Source organism: Ipomoea nil, unplaced genomic scaffold (assembly GCF_001879475.1).
Source record: "Ipomoea nil cultivar Tokyo-kokei standard unplaced genomic scaffold, Asagao_1.1 scaffold2297, whole genome shotgun sequence".
In the NCBI taxonomy this organism is placed as follows: Eukaryota; Viridiplantae; Streptophyta; class Magnoliopsida; order Solanales; family Convolvulaceae; genus Ipomoea; species Ipomoea nil.
This window is the reverse complement of record NW_017618725.1, coordinates 487,516-510,490: the sequence shown is the minus strand read 5'-3', so window position 1 is coordinate 510,490 and position 22,975 is coordinate 487,516. Positions and strand designations below refer to the sequence as shown.

At 39.0% G+C, this 22,975-nt stretch overlaps 1 protein-coding gene and 1 long non-coding RNA gene across 3 annotated transcripts; one reads left to right on the top strand and one right to left on the bottom strand.

Moving 5' to 3' along the window:
- Positions 1-5,694: 5,694 nt before the first annotated feature.
- Positions 5,695-17,006, top strand: LOC109151916. The gene is made up of 4 exons (XR_002049307.1): positions 5,695-5,705; positions 6,461-6,469; positions 9,948-9,951; positions 16,800-17,006. It is a non-coding gene; the product is annotated as an uncharacterized LOC109151916 (long non-coding RNA).
- LOC109151915 (serine/threonine-protein kinase HT1-like) lies at positions 16,143-21,859 on the bottom strand. 2 transcript variants are annotated; one of them, XM_019299522.1, is made up of 8 exons: positions 21,491-21,859; positions 20,925-21,091; positions 20,449-20,813; positions 19,636-19,757; positions 19,287-19,492; positions 19,038-19,212; positions 18,220-18,354; positions 16,143-16,699 (listed from the first exon to the last, which is right to left on the bottom strand). In XM_019299522.1, exons 3-8 carry the CDS (start codon positions 20,807-20,809, stop codon positions 16,493-16,495), a joined length of 1,206 nt encoding a protein of 401 aa, XP_019155067.1. In that variant the 5' UTR covers positions 20,810-20,813; positions 20,925-21,091; positions 21,491-21,859; the 3' UTR covers positions 16,143-16,492. The 2 variants fall into 2 exon arrangements, with proteins under 2 accessions (XP_019155067.1, XP_019155068.1); XM_019299523.1 differs by having other exon boundaries at positions 21,512-21,859.
- Positions 21,860-22,975: the final 1,116 nt, after the last annotated feature.

The following is a 22,975-nucleotide window of genomic DNA, read 5'->3' as shown; positions in this document are numbered from 1 at the left end:
TTAAGATTAAGTGCGAGGAGAAGAATAGAACACCGATAGCAGTTAAGCACGGGAAGTGGAGAGATGGGAGCTGAGGTGATTTCTTTCTTCTTGACCCGGTATCATATAGTCTTAAGGGTGATAAACCCTAATAAATGCGGCAAGTCAAAATATCATGCAGAAGTGATTGATGGACACAACGGTACAACTCCTTTTTAGGAAGGAAACGAAACCCAAGGGAATTTGAAATTCAAAAAGCATAGAGATCTTTTCAGATATCTTTTGAGAAGACTAAGCTTAGAAGATCTTCTTAACATAAAAAGAGAAGAGTCTTTAAGGAAATTCAAAGTCATAACACTGACCCGTATTAAACCAACTCCTCTTTGACGGACCTACTGCTTTAGTCAGTCAATTCTGCAAATTCCCAGAGCAGATCTAAGAATTTCAAAACAATTAGCATCCAATGGCTTAGTCAGAATGTCCGTCAGTTGTTTGTCAGTCTGAATGTATTCCAACTCAACTTCCTTGGATTCAACCAGGTCTCTGATGTAGTGATGCCAGATGTCAATATGCTTCGTTCTGGAATGTTGAACAGGATTCTTGGAGATGTTAATAGCACTGACATTGTCACAAAAAAGTGTCATTGTTCCTTGTGTAAGACCATAATCCAAAAACATCTGTTTCATCCAAACCAACTGAGTACAGCAACCACCTGCGGCTATGTATTCTGCCTCTGCAGTGCTTAGTGAGATAGAGTTCTGTTTCTTACTTAACCAGGATACTAAGTTCTTCCCAACAAAGAAGCATCCTCCAGAAGTACTTTTCCGATCATCAACATTCCCTGCCCAATCAGCATCACAATATGCAACCAGATTCAGTTCACTATCCTTGGAATACCAGAGTCCATACTGTATCGTTCCTTTCACGTATTTCGGAATGCGTTTTGCTGCTATCAGATGTGATTCCTTTGGGTCAGATTGATACCTTACACAGATTCCAACACTGAACATTATGTCTGGTCGACTGGCTGTTAGATACAACAGACTGCCTATCAAGCTACGATAGACTGTGTTATCCACTGATATACCAGTTTCATCTTTCGATACTTTTGTAGAAGTGGAGATCGGTGTTCTGGATGGTTTACATGATTCCAGATCAATTTTTTTGACAAGATTCTTAGCATACTTTTCTTGTGAAATAAAGTATCCTTCAGAACTTTGCTTGACTTGTAGACCTAGGAAATACGTCAGTTTACCAACCATGGACATTTCAAACTCTTCCCCCATGACTTGTACTAATTCATCAGTGTATTTCTGCAAGGTTGATCCAAACACAATGTCATCAACATAGATTTGAGCGATGGTTACATGACTTCCTGTCGATTTGACAAACAGTGTTTTGTCAACACTTCCGCGTTTATATCCGTGCTAGAGCAAATACTGTGTCAGACGTTCATACCAGGCCCGTGGAGCTTGTTTAAGACCATAGAGAGCTTTTCGAAGCTTATAGACATACGAAGGACGTTCTGGATCTTCAAAACCTTTAGGTTGAGCCACATAGATATCTTCATGGAGATACCCATTCAGAAACGCTGTCTTGACATCCATCTGCTATAATGTAAATCCCAAAATGCAAGCGACAGCCAGCAAGATTCTAATTTACTCAAGTCTAGCTACAGGAGCAAATGTCTCGTCATAGTCAACCCCTTCAATCTGTGCATAACCTTGAGCCACCAACCGAGCTTTGTTTCTGGCTATATTCCCTGCTTCATTAGTTTTATTTTTAAAGATCCACTTCGTTCCTATTACGTTAACACCATCAGGTCTTGGTATAAGATTCCAGACATGATTCCGCTCAAACTGATGTAGCTCCTCCTTCATTGCATTGATCCACAGATCATCCTGTAGAGCTTCTTTGACATTTTTTGGTTCTATCTTTGAGGTATAGCAGTAAGACCCAGATATTTCTGTCAGATTATTTCTTATTCTGCTTCTGGTTTTCATTCCATCTGACAGATCTCCTATAATGTTATCTGATGGATGGTTTTTCTGAGTTCTGGTAGGTTTGTCTTTAACAACATCATTCATGAGATCTATCTCTTGTTCCGAACTTTCTTGATCTTCATCTGATGAATCTTGTGGTTTGAGCTGACTGTTGTTATAACTTGCATCTGAATCACGTAGAGGTGACTCTATCACTGTTGAGTTCACTGGTTCTTCTGGATTGTCATCGACAACCACATTTACTGACTCCATCACAGACTGAGTCCTCTTGTTGTAGACTCTGTATGCACGACTGTTCGGAGAGTATCCAAGAAAGATGCTTTCATCACTTTTGGGTTCAAACTTCCCTCTTTGTTCTCTGTCAGCCAGCACATAGCACTTTGTCCCAAACACATGAAAGTATTTCAGATTTGGCTTCTTTCCCTTCCAGATCTCATATGGAGTTTTCGTCGTCCCTGGTCTAAGGTAGACCCTATTTATAGTATGACATGCTGTGTGTACTGCTTCAGCCCAGAAACGTTGTGGCATATGTGAGGCATGTAGCATAACTCTAGCCATTTCCTGTAGCGTTCGGTTCTTTCTTTCCACCACTCCATTCTGTTGAGCAGTTCTAGGAGCTGAGAACTCATGTGAGATACCATGCTCAGAGCAGAAGTCTGAATATAGTGAGTTCTCAAATTCCTTTCCATGATCACTCCTCAATCTCTGAACTTTTATAATAGACTCATCTTTTTCCTTCTGAACTCTTATGCACAGAGTCTTTAAGGCCTTGAAGGCTTCTGTCTTTTCTCTCAGAAAGTAAACCCACTGTATCGGGAGAAATAGTCTACACACACAAATATATATTTCTTTCCTCCAATGCTTTCAGTCTGTGTTGGCCCCATGAGATCTATATGGACAAGATCTAGACATTTCTCAGTGGTGATACCTCTTACTGCTTTGTGTGGAGTTCTGATTTGTTTCCCAATAGCACATGCGCCACAAATTTTCTCTGGATCAATTCTGATCTTCGGTACACCTTTTACTGCTTCAAGTTTTATCAACTTATCCATATCTCTGAAATTTATGTGACCTAGTCGTCTATGCCAGAGTTTTGATTCATCAGATTTGGATAGGTGACAAGCAGTTTCATTTGTCAAAACATAACAGTTGTCTGAAGACCGAGTTCCTTCCATGACAAGTTGATTTGCTTTGTCACTCACTCTGCAGCAGTTACGATCGAAGCATACATTCCAATTTTGATCACATAACTGACTGATGCTAATAAGATTCGCTTTTAATCCACTGACTAACAAGACTTCTTCTAACTGAGGTAAACCTGGAACATTTAGGACTCCTTTCCCAACGATTTTACCCTTTTGTCCATCTCCAAAAGTTACAGCTCCACTACTAGGTTGAACAGCCATCAGACATTTAATGTTTCCTGTCATATGTCTGGAACAACCACTGTCGAAATACCATCTAGCATCAGTTGTAGATGCAGTTAGAACAATGGTGGGATAACAGATAACTTCTGACTTTCTGACCCAAACCTGTCTAGTGAATAGTGTAATAGTCTTATTCTGATATTTTTCCTTCCTTTGATCTCTGTAGAAAAAATAGCATTCGGGACGAGTATGACCTTTTGTGTGACAGTAGTGACAAATGGGAGTATAATATTTAACTTTGACAATCTTATTTTTGAATCTCGAATAATGAGATTTATAAGTTGATTTGTCCTGGTCAGTGTTCGTACCGTATCTCCCTTCCTTGATTTGTATTGACTGAGATGACTGTCCTTGTTCATACCTGTGATATGTTGTGGTCTTAGACATTCCCTCTTTGATGAACTTTGGTGCGTTGTTCGAAGATTCTCCTTGCTCAAATCCCAGACCCTTTTTATTATTAGGGTTTCTGCCAGAGTCTAGAATTTTATCTAAGGTAGATGTGGTGTCCATCATCTGTATATTTTTCTTCAAGCTCTCCAACTCCTTGATTAATTTTCCTTCTCTGGACCGTATCTGAGTGATGAGATCTTCTTTTATGACCAATTCAGCATTCAGTTTCTTTATAAGATCATCTTTTTGCTTTACATCGTCATTCAGATTCTTATTTACTTTCACAAGTTGTTCCCAGCTAGCGACAAGTTTTGCAAATTCTGCCTCAAGTTGAATATGTCTTTCTTCAAAATCATCTGTTGATATGTATGATTCTCCATCTGATTGATCTCCGTCTGATTGAATGTTTGTGGCAGTGAAGAACGCTACAAAGTTTCCTACATTATCATCTGATTGATTATTTGAATTTTCCTCCTCATCATCACTAAGAGTAGCTACAGACATAGACTTTTTCCTTTTAAGATATGTTGCACATTCAGCCTGTATGTGACCGTATCCTTCACATTCCCTACACTGCACTGACCGATTGAGGGGTTTTCCTGTGTCTGTAGTACTATTTCTGTTTTGTCTCGATCGCCCAGTCTGAGATTGATTATTCTGTGAGAGGGGTGCTGTTTCAACCTTTTGATATGAAGGGTTGTTGCCTTTGTATTGTGTTCTTGTAGACTGACCTTGACCCTTTCTGTTGAACCCTTTTAAGATTTTCTTGAAGTTTTTGGTTAGGAGAGCTAGGGTTTCATCATCTATGTCGTCTGTGTCAGATTCTCGATCAGCTACAGACTTTCCTTTCTTGTTGCTTCCAACATCATCATCAGCAAGAACTTCCAATTCATATGTGTGCAAGCTTCCCATGAGTTCTCCGACAGTCTTCTTTTCCCAACCTGTGTGTTCCTGAATAGCCGTTACTTTCATTCGAAAACGTTTAGGTAGGGATCTGAGAATCTTTTTGACCACTCTCTCATCAGTGAATGGTTCCCCAAGAATTGAGGCTCGGTTCATCAAGTTCTGAACCCTACTGTGGAAGGTAGAAATGGTTTCGTCTTCAGTCATTCTGAGAGCTTCGAATTCTGATAGAACCATTTGCAACTTTGACTGTTTGACATCACTGGTTCCTTCATATCTGGTTTCAAGAATCTCCCATACCCGTTTAGCCTCTTTTACCCCTGTAACAAGCGTAAAAACATATTCATGTAGCGATCCAACAATTGAGTTTAGTGCTTTGTTGTTCAGATCAGAGGCATTCATTTCATCTTCTGTCCAGGTCTCTATGGGTTTTTCTTCAGCAACTCCTTGTGCATTCGGAGTAGTAGGTCGACTCCACCCAGTTAGGATGGTGCGATAAACCCTGGTTCCTTGTGCTTGAAGATATATCTCCATACGAGCCTTCCAGAAAGAGTAGTTGTGACCATCTAGTTCTGGTGGTTTCATACTTGCGTCCATCCTGAAATCAACAACCAGCCAACGAACACACAGACAGACTTCCACAAAAACAGAGAGAATGCAAAAATAAGATAGCCCTTCGGACCAAGTCACTATGTAGACTTAAAAGCTCTGATACCACATGTAATTTTGCATTTCTTCGTTTTACGAAAATTATCAGAAATAGTTTGCTGACTTAGAATACTGATAGATTTAGTTAAGCACCTACTTAGTAATGATAGATCACGAAGCGAACATCAGAGAAAAATAAACAAACACACAGAACGAACACTCACAATGTTTACCCAGTTCGATACAGTGTGTATCTACGTCTGGGGGACGATCACATAGGCGTCCAATCCACTAAGTCATAATCCAATGTACAAAGGTAGATATACAATAATCTTACCCAAGTGCCCCACACAAGGTACATACCCAGTCTACACAGGTTTAGTGGATTGTTGAAGATGGAGAGCCATGCATACAGAAGTCCAATGAAGTCCCTTCACTTGGAGAGCCAGCTCTGATGCAGTCCACTTCAGTGACGCTCTATAATGTTGTTCCCACAACAGTGTGATCTTAGTGTCCTTTCGTTTAAGCAGTAGTAACTCTTCTCAAGTTCATCATCTTAATCACCATGAACAAGTTGTATTGAGAAGGTGCATAACAATCAAAGATCTAGACTCTTAAAGCTGATATGGAGTGTTTCTTCTTCTTATTTGGCGTAACCCCAGTTACCTTTTAGAACTGGTAATTATAGATCCTTCTATAAACACTCTCCATAAAAGATCTTTGATTGTAGAAGGTAGGACAATAAAAGAGGAATGTAATCTCAACAGATTAGGTCCATTACCTTCTTTGAAGATACGCTGATCGTCTTTCCATACTGAGCTGATAATACCGCGTAAGACTCTTAAGGAAACAGCTTCCCTAAATCAGATCTTCAGTGTCAGTTCTTCTGTCGTTGCTTCTGCTTGATCAGTAAACTGTAGACCCAACCGACAGATTCTAAACCTATCTTAGTATGCCATAATAATATTGCCAATTATAATATGGGGTTTTTGAACATAAAAATACTAACAAATGCAATTTTTAACAACTAAATATACAAACCTGATAAATTTTATAAAATAAAATAAAAAACTAAAATTTAAATCTAAACCGTAAATGCAAGACCTTAAGAAGTAAAAAGTGAACCACTAGATCAAATTCCAAATAAAACCAAAAACCCCGTCATAAACTCTAAAATTGAAACTCTAAATGTAGTGCACTTTCGTATTTTTGCAACGGCAATTTTTAATACTTAATATGCAAAATGTTAATATTAAATGTGCAAACTTGGAAAAGACTAAAGTTGGTGATAATTACAAACATGTCACCGTGTTTTTTTTAAAAAAGTTTTATCTGATTCGTCCGATTTTTCTAAATGTAAGCATGAGATTGGTTCTTATTTCTTTTTTAATGACTTGTTCTCATTTGATCCAATGTGTGTGTGTGCGCGTGTGTGTGTGCGTGTGTGTGTGCGCACGTGTGTGTGGGATGAGTCAATGAGAACCAATCCCATCCATTTGAGAAATAGATCTATGGATGGGATTAATTGAGAGATAAAAGACGCGTGTGCGCATATTAGGCATTATCATGTTTGTATATTAAGCATGTCCCTATGTTGTACATAACACATGCTTAATATGCACACATCATAATGTCTAATATGCACACATCATAATGAATATGCACATTAATCATATGCATATATCTATTTTTTTAATGAATGAATAATTCTCATGGACACATGAGAAAGTTGTTGGTTCTCATATGATCACAATATGTGTGTGTGTGTGTGTATGCACGCGCGCGTACATGTTCCCTTTTTTAACTGCAATTAATCTCTAATCCAATTTTCTCACTCATTAGAGGTGTTTACAATTCAACTAAAGGAATTCTTCATCTCAGGCGGAGACGGCCCAAGATGAAGCCGCCCCTTCATCTCCGCCGGAGACGAAGGAGTTTTTTTTTAATTAATTTTTTTATTTAAATTATTTATAAAAATATTTTTAAAATTGGAAACCGTCTTTCCAGGTAAATAGGTCATTTTGGGTTCAATTGCACAAGTTTACGTTGTTCAGTGACCAAATTGCATTCTTTTTTAGTTCGATGACCTAATTGCATTTTGGTGTGTAGTTGTGTGGACTATTTAATCCTTATTCCTAAATTATAATATCATAAATTAACTTTCAGCAGTGGCACCTCTATGGCCCCCCTTGAGGGAAGGTCACAAGATCGAACCCCGGTGGTTGGGTCTTGACTCTTTGGGCAGCAATAGATTGAGAAAGTATAAAACAACCCCGGACTCTTTGGCATGCAATAGATTGAGAAAGTATAAAGCAGATACTACATTGTAACTAGAGGTGACTACGGTTCAGTTTCGGTTCCGAACCAGTGGTTCACGGTTCCACGAAATCACAAACCGGAACCTTAATATAAGGTTCCGGTTCTAACCGTTTTTTTTTTTTTTTTAAAATTTATATGCTTTGTTGCGCACAATTATACTCCAACAAAATAAATTAATTGGATGTCCAAGATAAAGTTTGAACCTTAGAAAGCAAGAGTCTTACTCACTAAGCTATAGACACAATTGAATGCTATGTAGAAGTAACAAGCCAATCTATCTAACTTACTTAGTTATGCTTATCTTGTAAAAATATTATTTATAATCTATTTCCAACTCTATAAATAGTTAAATACCCCTCCTTCAGGCTTTAGCTCCATGTATAACAAATTTATAATTCCTTTTTGAAAGATTCAAACTTCAATTCTTCAAAAAGAATTAAAGTTTGAATCTCTTAAGCCGTGACCACTTAACTTTTTTTTTTTCACAGTTTCGAACCTTAACCGGAACCATATTGGTTCCGGTTAGGAAACGAAACAGGAACCGTACGGACGGTTCCGATTCGGTGACGGTTACAACAGTGACGGTTACGGTTCGAACCGTCGTGGTCACCCCAAATTGTAACAGAGTCAATAGTATTAAAAAAATGTCATTTCAGCGAGTTCTGAACACGACTACTACAGAAATACATTACGGCGTCACCATTTTAATGTCAGTTTTTAGAAGATCCGACGTTAAATATTTAAAATCATTTTTTATTTTTTAAAAAATGCATATGACGTCGGTTATTTGCTATAACCGACGTCATATATAATCGAAATAAAAAAAAAAAAAGTAAAATAGTTATGACGTCGGCCGATGTAAATGACCGACGTCGTAAATTAGTTAAATAAAAAAATTGAAATTTAAATAGCATACGACGTCGGCTAATTAATTAGTCGACATCGTATGCTATTTAATTAAAAAAAATTCAGTATTAAAATAAGATACGGCTTCATTTAATTAATTAGCCGACGCCGCGACGTCGGCTAAATATATAGCCGACGTCGTATATTTATTAAATACGCTACAAACCTAATCAGAAGCTGCCGAATGCAATTCAAAAAAAAAAAAAAAAAACTTCATCTTCATCGCCACACCTCGACACCTCCACACCTCTACACCGACACACCTCCACGCCACCGCCGTATCGTCGCCAGCCGCCGCCCGTCACGCCACCGTCGTGTCGTCGAACGGCAGTAGCAACTGTCAACACCGCCGCCACTTATCTCCGCACTGCTCTCCGCCGCTCGTGTCTCGCCGCCACAGCTCGACGCCGCTCGCCGGAAGGTACGTAATATATATATATATATATATATATATATATATATTAATTAGTTTTTATATGTTTTGAATTTTATAAATTATTATTGTGTGTATTTCGAAATTTTAGGAATAATTGTGTATATATTTTTAATTTTATAAGTTATTGGGTAAATTATGAATTGTTGTGTGTATATGTGGAATTTTATGAAATATTGTTTATATATTTTTAATTTTTAAAAATTGTTATATATAAATGAGATGGAGGGAGTAGTAGTTTAGTTATTTAGGTGAAGAAAGATTGAGTTAAAGAATTTGACAATTTTTTTTATGAGATGACTTATAAATTTTAGTTTTACCTAATTTGTGCTAAATAATTATGAGATGACTTATAAATTGCCTTAGAACCCAATTACTAAAAACAATGGAAAAGATAAGCCATTTGTAACCCTTGTAAAAAATACGACTTCATTGAACAAGAGACATGGGATGAGTTTGTAAAGTCGCATACAGGTCCAGAATATGAGGTATCATTATTATTCTATCAATATTTCGAACAAGGGACATGAAAAGAGTTTGATTAATAATTTGTGTTCATATAGGCAAAAGGAAAAAAATATCAAGACATACAAGCTAAGAATATTCATCCACATCTTTTAGCTCGATGAGGTTATAAAAGGTTGGAGAAGATGATGATGGATGAGAAGTTGAAAGAAAAACAAGCATGTGTTGATGCAGATCCGTCGTATACAATGAGTCCTCCAAGTCCTCCACGTAGAGCCGAAAAGTGGAAGAAAGCAAGAATTGACAAGTCAGAAAATTATCGCACTGAATCAACTAGATTGGTGACGGGAAAAATTGTAAGTAAATATGTTGTCATTTACTAAAGTAATAGTAATTATTATTGAATAATTTTTATATATGTTAGGATGCTCTTAAGTTGCAAATTTCTCAAGGAGAATTTGTTGAGGATGGAAGAGAAGTTAGAGCCTTGGGAAGAGGACATGGCATCAAAAGTGTATTTGGCCATACAAAACGTCGCCAAAAGAATCCTGAAGATGTTCAACGATTGGTTGATGCCGCTGTTGATGCACGTCTTGATGCTGTTGTTGCACTAGCGCTAGAAAAACAAAATTAGAAAAATATTGCTCAGCAGGAGGAATTGAGTCAACGATTAACTGAGCAATTTGAGGCACGCATGGCTCAGATAATGCTACAATTTAGTTCTCTACAGGCTCCTGTTCACCAATCTGTACAATCAAAGCAGGTGAATGACGTATGTGTGGATGCTGAGTTACCATCTCGAAGTGACAAGGCTAGTTCCCCGGCCCCTTTTAGTAATTTACTGGCTGTAAGTATTCGTTTATAGTTAATCTTATTATTACTTTTCAATAAAATTTTATATGAATCTTAATTAAAAATTAATGCTGTTAGGGACACGATGTCAATTGTTCTTAGAAGATCCAATTAGAGGGCCAATGGCATATGGGATAGCTTACAGTGGTGGACAGGTTCATCGGGTTGTACTGGATATAAATCATGTGAACGTGCGCGTAAATGAAGTTAGTGATCTAAGTGCACATGTACCAATCCCCACCAGTGAGGTTCAGCTTGTAGGTAATGCAATTCAACACTTTATTGCTTGGCCAAAGAAGCTGGTAGAGTTATGTATTGAAGCTAATGCGGTATGTACACTGAAATATTTATATTTTAAAATAGTAAGTAATTTACTTTTTTAAAATAATAATTCTTACTTGTATTATAATTCACAGTCAAAAGAAAAGACCAAATTGACTTTTCAACCGGGTGTGCAATCCGTACATCAAGAATTCACTATAGCTGATCTAGATTCTTTGACTGATGGATGCAAAAAGGCCTTTTCAATAGCTCGCCGTTTTGAACACCATCTTGTGGTCCATGTGGCTCGTGGTATTATGGGCAACATTGACTATGACTTGTACCTTGCAAGTGATGAGATAATACGTTTCCTAAAAATGGAAACCATCGATGTTTCTCTAGTTTAGTTTTTTATGAGGTAATAAGTTCTTTAGTATTATTTATTCATAATATTTTTATATTTATATAATTTCTAATCTATATATAATTGATTGTGTTTGTGAATAGGGGTATTTACATTAGTTTTGAGTTGGCATCAAAAGACATGTATGGCTTCCTAGATCCATATTGGATTCAACCACAAATGAATAATATGGAGGACAACAAATCGTATATAAATGTCACTGATGGATATATTGGGAATCGACCCGAACCAACCCGAGGGCGCGAAGCAAGAATGGGTCCCGGGACGGCGCCACGTACCCGCCCCGGCCGAGGCCTCGCCACGTGGCCCCTGCACGGGCCACGTTGGAGGTCGGACCGGCTTCCCCAAGAGGTCGGGCCGACCTCCACTTGGGCCCGGTCCGAGCCCATGATTGGCTCGGCCTGGCCCCCGCAGCGGTCAACACGATTCCAACCACCCCCGCCTTAAGGGGTGGCGGTTAGGGGTGGGGGTTGTATAAAAACCCCCCACCTTGTCTCATTAAGACACGATCTATTCTACTTGCGTACTTTGTCCTGAAATACTATTGTAATAGCCAATTCTACGGTATTTAATATAATATACGGTCTCACGGCCTTTACGACATCGTGTTATCTGTTTATTTATTATTCATATTCTTATCCGGATTTAGTGATTCGGGTCCACCCCGGGTAATTAAATCCATCATTGGTGCTTTCATTGAGAGTTGTTGTACCAGCTCAAGCGTGTTCTATATCCAGTGGTCTATCGCGACCAGCTACTATGGCAAGATCGAGATACAACTCTCGCCGCACCAACGGTTCCCGCGACACCCAGCTCGTCGCGAACGGGAACGGCCCCAACGGGGCCCCGCCCCCGACATCCAACCGGCCGCCACCACCAGGTCGGAGGGAGATCTGAGGGCCCAGCTCACCAACCCCCGCAGTGGTGGAGCTGTACCGCCCGCCCCCCTGTTCAGGACCTAGACCTCATCCGGGTGGGGATGGCGGTCTTCGAGCAAGCCTCCACAGGGCTGGCCCGAGTCGTGGCGGACCTCCGAGTGCGTATGCCTGCTGACCCAGGCGTCAACCAAGGGCTGCCGACATCTCCTCCACCTCCCCCTACCCGGGGGCGCAGCAGTCCAAGCACCCGACCACCCCAAGCACCTGTCACCCAGGGGGAGGTCAATTCACCCTGCCGGACCGACACACGGGGAGGAGGGGACGCACGACGTGACCGACGGAAGGAGGTCAAACCAAACCAGGCCCGCTATGGAGAGGCTGGGCAGCCGGGTGCCAGCCCGAGAGAGGTTGGGCCTAAGGCTTGCCGCTAATGAGCCTCCACCAGCAGAATCCTGCTCCCGCAGGCAGGCACGACGACAATCAGTTACCCGGAGGTCGCCAAGCCATGGACCCCGAGCCCAGCCGCGACGAGAGGCAGGCTCGCGGAGGTCACCAGGTCGGGGGACCCAAGCCCACCTCGGCGTGAATAGGCCTCCCGGGTCGAACGATCGGGTGAAACGAATGGTAGAGCTCCGAGCTCCCATCGAGGAGAGGTCGAGCAGCTGAGGAGGAGGATGGACGAGCTCCAGAAGAAGATCGACGAGAGGGACGGGTTTCCCGAGCCCCAGGATGTGCTGTCCTCCCCGTTCGCAAACGCCATCATGGAGGAGCCCTTACCTCGAGATTTTTGCTTTCCCACTATTAAAGCGTACTCGGGGACCACGGACCCGCGGGCACACCTCACCAGGTACAGGGCCGCCATGATGATCACCGAGGCGACGGACGCCATCCTATGCAGGGGGTTCTTCGCCACCCTGGACGGGCAGGCGCATGATTGGTTCGGATCCCTCCCGGTGGGGTCCATCTCCACCTTTGCGGACCTCACCCGGCAGTTCCTATCCCATTTCGCCACCAGCATACAGCGGAAGAAGCAAATTGCCGACCTGTGTGATTTGAAGCAAGGGAGCTCGGAATCATTAGCCGAGTACCTCAGCAAGTGGAAGAAAGAGGCCATGGGGGTCACCAACTTTGATGGGAAGTCGGCCATGGTGATTTTCCGAAACAACTTGAGGTCGGCCGCATTCCACCAGGACCTCATCAGGTACCCCCCCCAGGACTTATACCGACCTGATGGACAAGGCAGCAAGGTACGCTGACGCCGAGGCTGCCGAGAAGAGGAAGAAGGAGCAGGAGGAAGGAAGAGGTCGAAAAGACAAGGCACCCCAGGAGGAGCGCAAGGCGCCACGACCGCACCGACGTTAGTACGCGGAGGGGCCCAGGCTAAACCCCACACGCTATCTCACCCCGCTAACACAACCTGTGGGTACCATCTTGGCGCACGCGGAGGACCAGGGAATCGTGGTATTCCCAAAGGAGGAGTGCATGAAGATATCGGCGAGGGGGGACCCCAACAAGTATTGCAGGTTCCACCGGCAGAAGGGGCACGACACAGACGAATGCATCCTCCTAAAGAGACAAATCGAGGAGCTCATCCAAATGGGTTACCTCGGCCAATTCATTAAGAAGCCCGGCCAGGTGCAAGGCCAGGCGCAGGGCCAGAAGCAAGGCAATGTATGGAGGAAGGGGGGAGGCCAGGCGCCATCCACCTCGGCACCCCGGAAGAGGGACCACGACCACAGCTTCGAGGAGGAGGAGAAGACAACGGAGGACTCCCAACCCCCGAAGAAACGTGTCATTTACGTCATCTTTGGGGGGCCAGAGGGAGGGGACTCACCAACCGAGCAGAAGAGGTGGACGAGAAGCTTGTACGTGGGGGAGGTCACACGAACACCCCACGAGAAAAAACCAAAGAGGGAGCCCATCACGTTCACCGACGCCGACCTACCTGACGGGCCCCTCTGTTTACCATGCAGTCTGGGAAGAAATTTGTATACTTAGCCCCATATGTCCTCAAGTAAGTATTAATTACGTTTTAAATAAAAGTACTTATTATAATATATTTTTATTATATATTATATTCAGTTAAAACTAATAAATTATGTATTTGTAGTGAGCATTTGATGTTGATGGCGATTTGTCCTCGACTAAATGAAATTCTTTGGTTTGATTCACTCGGTCATGGGACACGTGAAGACATTAAACATATAATGGAAACGTATGCAAATTTATATAATTAATTAATAGTTATTATTAAACTAGTCATGCCAAGTATTTATATATATTTTATGTCTTATATTAATAGGTGTATGACTGCAACAAACATGATGAATGGAAAGAAACAAAATCGTTCACCAAAATGGACTATATGTTCAGTAAGAACTTCATTCACTTTGTAAAACATGCAAACTTATTGTTTTTTATTAATTTATTTTAATTTTATTGTAATTCAAATGTAGTGTGCTATACAAAAACGAACCACCGAATGTGGTTATTATGTGATGAAATTCATGTTGGAAATTGTTTCCAACAACCTAAGCAAAGGAATGGATAAGGCAAGTAATTTAATAATATATCTTTCTTCTTCAAATGTTTAAAAATATTTACTTATTTATTATTTTTATTTCTTTTGAACTTTGTAGACTTTGGAAAGACAAGGGAGATTGCCTACAACAAACAAGAGATTGATGAAGTTAGAGACAAATGGTCTAACTTTCTTATTGATGAATGGGTTAATAAAACGCTTAAAATTAATTTATGTTTATTGGCTTAATGCTTAGTAGTTTTGTTGAATTGTGTTACTTATATTAGTTTTATGTTTAATAGTTTGAATTAGTTTAATTAATTGTGTTCTTTATATTCTTCTAAAGGCTGAACCCCAACCCTAAGGGCCCCCACACCCCGGCCCGACAGAGCATTTGTGTTCTTTATATTAGTTTCATGTTTAGTAGCTTGAATTAGTTTAATGAATTAGTTGATGTTTGAATGTTAAATTGTTAACTGCGTAGGTTCTGAAAATTGATACAAGTTGGGGTAGAAACCATAAAACAATTTTAATAAAAAAAACAATATATATATATATATATATATATATATATATATATATATATATATATATATATATATATATATATATATATATATATATATATATATATATATATATACATACGACGTCGGATATTTACTAAATATCTGACGTCGTATTGTTTTTAAAAAAAATTAATTAACATACGACGCCGGCTTTACGTTATTACTATTTTTTAAAAAAACATACGACGTCGACTTTAACTTAAAAGCCGACGTCGTATGTTAATTATTTTTTTTTAAAAAAAAAAAGAATACGACGTCGGCTTTAACTTAAAAGCCGACGTCGTAGGTTAATTATATTTTTTAAAAAAATACTACGACGTTGGCTATATGCAAATAGCCAACGTCATAAGTTTATTTTTATTAAAAAATATACGACTTCGGTTGTTTAACCGACGTCATATCATTTACCCTTATAATCTTGGATTTTTCGGTGCAAACAGGAGAAATAATGGAAGGACCGCAGAAGGTCAAATTTTGAAAATCGGAGTACTACGTTGAGAAAATTGAAAGTTTAGGACTATAGATAGCAAAACCATCAAACTCGAGGGACCTTGACTGGTATTAACTCTATTAATACTATACTGCTAGGACTTGCCATCCCTGTTACTCAGCCAGTGCCCAACGACAAAAACCCTACTGCAACTAATTAATCAGGTTTTTTTTTTTTGGTGCAAATCAATTATGTTCTTTGCAATCGCAAATATCAACCTCCCCTTCCCCCCCATCCCTTTATTTCACACCATCGCTAGTTTGGTCGCTTAATCATCATACCCAGTCCACTAAATTAGTCTCTACTCTCTACCCACTAAGGTCCCACCAATTCAATGATCAATGGTTATTAGATGAACGGTCCAAAAACGACGTCGTTTTACTTAATTTTATTTGTTCGCATAACCAGCTGTAACATACATTTTTATAATTCATAATATACATTATTTTAAAATATAATGTACATTATGTTAACCCAAATGTTTCATTATTCTAAACACGTAAAAAATATTATTCTAACACATAATGTACATTATTTCTACTCATAATATTCACGATGATATTTTAGACCGTGATCACACAGCTCCACACAATAATTCCCCTTCAATGATGATGTAAAGTAAAACAAGAGATGATATTTTTATATAGCTAGTTAGCTAGCTTAATAACGAAAGATCAAATCAACCAAGTATCCAATAACCTTTAAAACGTACAGTATACACATGAATCCAACCTAAACTACAAAGGACATAGAATCACCAAACAGACTAAAATGTGGAATGTTAGTTTTCCAATGACAATACCACTTGACACTATAATGCAAAGAAGCCTAAATTACCCTACATGAAAAGGTCAAACATTAAAACCTTTTTGAACTTTTCACTACAATTATTTTCTGAGGTGCCTCAAATAAGTTTGTATCACCCATAATGAAATCTCAAAGCAAGTCAGCCAATCAATGAAAGAGTACAAATATAGGGTTTAAGGGGAGGAGCGGTCGGTAAAAAGTGATAGGAGGAAAGTTTTTAAGGACCCCGAGTTGGGCGAAAGCAGAAACAACCACCTGCTTGGTCTTCTGGAAGCATCCCGCCTCCCTTGGTTGTATCAATCGCTTCTAACAAGCTCACTACCTCATCCATTTCAGGTCGCTTTTGGGGATTTGCATCCCAGCACTTCTTCATGATGCTTGCTAAAGAACTTGGGCAACATCTGGGAACTTCTGGTCGCAGATTCTGAAAACACAACAAATGGAGATTCTGAGAACACAACAACTGGGGCAACATAGGATGTTCAGGTAACATAACTAAAAACGCAATCAAGAAATTGATCAAGTGGGGATAACCCCAGCCAAGATGGCAAGAGATCCACACTTGTAACCACAAGGTCACGAGTTTGAATCCTTGCCCACTTGGTTTGAGCCGGTCAGTTATGGGTAACCTAGGTTGGTTTACTTTCTTGTAGTCCTTTGCCAGCTAGGGTCACAAGGCGGGGTTTACCTACACTCAAAAGGGTTGTGGGGTTTCCATCTTCATCCAAAAAGAAATTGATCAATTTATTCAAGCAAATGAAAATGACATAAACATCAAATAAGATTAGACAGGTCCAATTCCACAGATAACCAAGTTAATGTAGCTATCAGTATTTGATCAGGGCAGAATCCTTAACACTTTCATTTTGCAAAGATACACTCATACACCAGGAATAAATAGTAGCAATTGCCCTTGATTATCAGTTAAAACGAGTTTGTTATCCCTACTCTAGAATATTTACTAGAAACAATGTAAAACAAACTTTGTTCACTGGAAATGAAGGAACACAAGGAGAAACAGAGAAGTGTCTTCGAGTATTTGATAAAAACTTAAAATAGGGATAGATCTATGAATCTAGACATGTAATAACAAATGTTCAAAAGACAACACTGGTGAGCATTCAAGTAAAATATTGTACTCATTAAATACAGTGATACAATTTCTCATGTATGCATTTAGCCCTCATGCCTTAAAAATTCAAGACTATTGGTTTCCAGGTATAGTGAAGTGAGCCTTGTTACCCCCCTCCCCCATTCCCCCCTATTGCTAAGATCTTTCACGCTCTGGAGTTTATAAGGCAATATAAGAAACACAAATGCAGTGTGGATAAAGGTTGGCACCATTAATCTTATGATCGGAGATTGTTCTTCTACTGTAGATGTAATCACATTTAAGTTAATAAAGAATGACCGTAACCAGCTTGGTTGGCGTGAGTGGCTGTGCACTCTCGTCCCTTAAGAGGGGTCGGGAGTTCAAACCCCCTCTCGTATGAAAAAACAAATATGGCCAGCACTTTGCCCCTTAATTGGGCCGGCCCGATGCAAACGGGGATTAGTTTGAGTATGGTACGGGCTTAAAGGTGCCTCCTACAGTTAGGGCCTGCTTAGGACACCTCGTGGTCTGACCAAAAAAAACCAAAGAATGACCGTCATAGACTCATAGTTGAGAAATCAAAAGCAGAGGATTTGTATTTTGTACATAGGCTTGAATTCTTTATCTTATAATACAAGATTGTTCTGTCACTATGGAAGAGATTATAAATCAGTTGGAAAAGATGGTTTGCCCGTGTAAATAAGCCAAAGAGGGGAACTTGCAAACAGATGAAATACAGTCGGCCCCTAACAAGTAACAGCCGAAGTCCTAATATCAAGCAGAAAACTAAGACATCTGGCAAACAAGGGCACGGTGTGAGTGAAATAAATGAACTAATCAATCTGATTTACCTGTCTAACAACTGCAGAAGAAACCTCAGCAAAGCTGAGATCTGGATATGGAAGATCACAGCAATAAGTTTCCCACAAGCAAATGCCAAAGCTGTACACATCACACTTTCTGTTATAGGGCTTGCCATCAAGAACCTACAGAAATGTATTTGGTCAGTATCTCGTTATACTGATGAAGAGGAAAAATTTTCCAACCTAATCTATGTAATTATTCATAACCTAGAGAAAAATACCATTATCCCTAAATTCTAGTCCCCTCTTCAGTGGTCTCAAAAGCAGTTAAAGACTCCAGATATATTGCATATGAATAATTTTATATTAGAGACTTAAGAGTTAATACCATTTGGGGTCCTCAAAGTATAGTGACTTTGCCACGTTTAGTCTTAAACTTTCAAATTGATACTATCTGTGGTCCAAGTTAACTACCCATGGTCATTCCAAGAGGACCACTACGGGTTAAATTTGAAAGTTGAAGGACCATGGGCGGTAAACTTGGACCACGGATGGTAACAATTTGAAAGTTTAGGACTAAACGTGGCAAAACCACTATATTCAGAGGGCCCCATATAGCATTATACTTCTAGTCCTGCAAAAAAGAGACTGAATAGCATATGGTGCTTGCTTGTTCATAAAAACAAGGGCAGGTAAGCTTTGTCACGGCATGCTTCACAAAGAAAATTTCAATTGCACGAGCGAATGACCCAGGATGAGCAAGGGAGAGGATGGAGTAAAAATTATGCCATTGAAGGAGAACTGATTATCTGTGGCATAAAATTATCTCCTAAATCAACTGTTTCAGAAGCATAAATTATAATTACCTCTGGGGCCATATAACCAAGTGTGCCAGTTTCACCAGTCATGTCCTTGGGGTTCTGCGCTTCAACACGAGCAACACCAAAATCAGCAATTTTTAAAGTTCTGTCAGTATCTAGCAACATGTTTTCTGCTTTCACATCACGGTGTACAATTTTCTTAGAATGCAAATAGCACAACCTGCAAAAGACGGACAGGAAAATCAAGATCTCAAGCCACAAACATTAATCCGGCATTCTATTCAAGAGACCCACCCTCTAGACAAATCCAAAGCAAGTTGAATAACAATCTTAAATGCGAGTTTCTTTTTCCTGTTTTTGTACAAAAACTTTTTCAAGGTTCCACCAGGAAGGAATTCCACTACAACACAACAAGCCCTTGAGGGAATGGTGGTATATCCCTCAGAAGGGTTTTTAGAAGGAATCTTGAGGTTTGAAGTTCCCATAGAAGCACCAATAAACTGCAAACAAGAATTATTATTAATAGAAATTCCAGAAATGAGATCCAGTATTCCAAACCCTACGCATTAGAATGCTTATTGTTGGGTATCTGTGATCAAAAGTTACATGGCATGAAAACGAAAAGTAGCAAACAAGTCTGTACTTTCGTAACATTTGGATGGTCAAGCTTGTGCCAAACAGCAACCTCCTGCCGGAACGATGCCCGCAGAGTAGCAGTTTCAGCAGCAGTGGACATGCCATCCTCTCCCCAGTCCAATAATTTAACTACATGATAGAATTCAAATGAGAATTTTGAATTTGCAGGAAATTGTCACACCAATATCTATCAATTAGTGTTTTCCAAAATCTCATATGAGCATTGTGAATAATTGGCAGCAGTTTCTGTGCAACTGGCAACAACTTTCAATGCCCTCAGACTTCAGCAATCTTTATTTAGTTTTAAGTTACAAATCATCTTGAGTGTTCTGCTGAATTCGACATTTAATTAATAACATTCTAATCAGCTTGAAATAATAAATAAGTAAATATCAAAAAGATTCTTTCTACTGCCAAACAGGGATGCTTCCAACAGAAGTGCTTCAATTTTCCTCTTTATTGGGAATAAAAGAACAAGAAAATCCACTAAGCCAGTAAAAATATGACTAAATGACTGAAATCATGGAAATGGATCTCACTCAGTCTTTTCAGAGTGCTATACTGGTACCACATTTGTAGTGCTAACAATAGAAAGGGGAATTGTTTAAGAGCAGTTTCAAGATATATAACAATATGATGCTGAGATAAAAGCCAATATGCAAATAAGTTCTAATAGCTAATTTTGTCAGGACTATATGAAATAAAACAAAAATTTTAAGTTTTTAACTACAAGTCTTATCACACCAATATCTGTCCAACTTCCACATCTATACAACAACTAAAACAGCATAAAAACCAACAAAAGGGAGAAGATTGTTACCTGCAACATCTTTAGAATCATAAGTAGCGCGATAAACCGTACCATAGGTGCCCTGAGCAACAAGATACCTTATCTCCAGCTTTGATGGGTCAATCTCCCAGTCTTCCTGGGGAACATGGTTTTGGTTTTCAAGATTTCTTGACAAAACCCGACTAAAGTGCTTCTCCAAGTGAACATCCAAGCTTTTGAGATCAATCTTATCAGCACGAAAAATCATATCTTTGCTACTGATGCTTCCAGGGCTCTTTGCAGCTATGTTCCTATCGCTAAAACTCCCTGTTCCCTTCAACTTAGACCCCAGTTCATCTAGCTTCTCATTTTGGGGCATCACTCCACCTTCCTCACTGGCTTTGTTATCCATATTTCTACAGAAGAAAACAAACAACACCCACAAAGACCCAATCTGTTATGAAATTATTGAAAGAACCAAACAGAACATTCTAGAAACATATCAAATCAAAATAGAGATTTCTAACCTTTTATCTGGTGGTTCTCAATAAAATTGATGCAAAAGAAGATCTACAAATTTATCATCATCATCATACCCCAAAAAGCACCACACAAAAGGCTTGTGAATAGGGCATTGTAGGCAATTTCTTTGACTTGCAATAATAATATCATAATGAGCTTCACTGGGTCAAAGCTTCAACCAAGAGAAAATAGACAATCAAATTTCATTTTAATGAAAACTCAAAGGAATAAACTGTTGAAATCCACTCTGCTCGATTTGACCATAAAAAAAAATTAAAAAATAAAAAAATCTTGAGGAAATAAAATAAAGCAGTGTCTTTTTGGCTCTTCAATTACACATCACTAACCATGCCCTTTGCTTCACAAATAAAAACCCAGAAAAAGTTTTAAATTTAAAATTAAAATAAAATAAAAGTAAACCATAAGAAAATGACCCAGTTCTCGGCATCGGAAGGCAGGGACCAGGGACCAGGGACCAAAAACCTAACTCAAAAACTATTCCATTTTCGTTTTCTATATTTTATTCCTCTCACGAAATAAACAAAGCTTCATGAAGAAAAAGGAAGATTACCCAGCAATAGAGACGAAAGACCAATTTATGGAAACAATGGATTGGCCATAAAAACACAAGGAGAGAGACGAAATGTTTGCGCAATCCCTTCTGCGGCGACTTCGAAGGCGAGTCAAAGGAAATTCAGCAGAACAATGAACAAAAATAAAAAACAAATTTAGGGCATTAAGAAAGAAATTTGAAGAAATTATTGTGCGTGATGCAAAGGAACATGGAAAGCGGAAGGTTTTGATAGAGATAGAGGAGAATGCGCGGGTGATTAGGCTAAAATTCAGCCTCAAACAATGAATCAATGACAGCTTCAAAAGATACCATACGGAGAAAAACAAGGGAATAATTGTACTGTTCCGTACAAGTCCTTCCAAGAAATTCACGGAACACGTTGACACCGACTCCAACCACGAGCCCAGGTCATGAACATTTGTGTGGTTAACATTAACGCCGTAAATCCGTATTACTCAATACTGTGTATTTAGAATAAATTTTTTTTCCTCCGTTGAGTGTGAGGTCTTAAGATTGAGATTCAATCTTTTAGAAGAAGAAAAAAAAAACAAATTATACTATGAACCGTGATCTACAATGCATTATGGTCCAAACATCAAATATGTATTACAGTTTTATTTTAACACAATTACAATATAATTTTGCTGGACAATATACACTCAAATATGTGAAAATGTTATTCAGTTTCATTTTGTATACACTGCAGTTTCATTTCAACACAACTACAGTTTCATTTCAATTCAATTGTAGTTTCATTTGATAATATAATAAAAATAATACGTTAGACAGTGTCAGTTTAGATACACTATAGTGTCTGTCGTTTTAACCATTATCGACAAAATTTTGTGGATCGCTGTCCACAGTATAATTGCTGAAGAAGAAGAAGAAAGTTTTTTCCACTCATTATTCTTGACATAATTTTTTTCTTTCTATAATTTATCAATTATTTAAAATTATAAATAAATCATTATTTAGGACTTAGGAATCTATCCTAGTGATATGCAAAACCCGCCTGACCCGAAACCCGTCCTTATACGCGGAGTGGATATTCGAATCTGAGAAGCAAACCCGACCCGCCTTTTGGTTCGACCAGTTCTGGTTTATAGGTAATCATATAGGGTTAGGTAAAATCCCACCCAAACCATCCGAAAACCTGAAATTATATATATTTTATATATGTATATATAGAATACGACATCGTTTGTTACACACACACACACACACACACACACACACACACACACACACACACACATATATATATATATATATATATATATATATATATATATATGAGAGGAGAGCCATTATTTTGATTAAATCAATGTTCAGGATTACTAAAATTAAAAAAAAAATGTGGTGGTAATTTGGTAATTTTTGCATCTAGGTCAAATTTAAGGTGCATGGTTTTTGTGCTTAAGGTGAGTGAGTTTTGTCCTTAAGGTGCGTGGGTGTTGTGTACTTAATGTGAGTAGTTGGTGA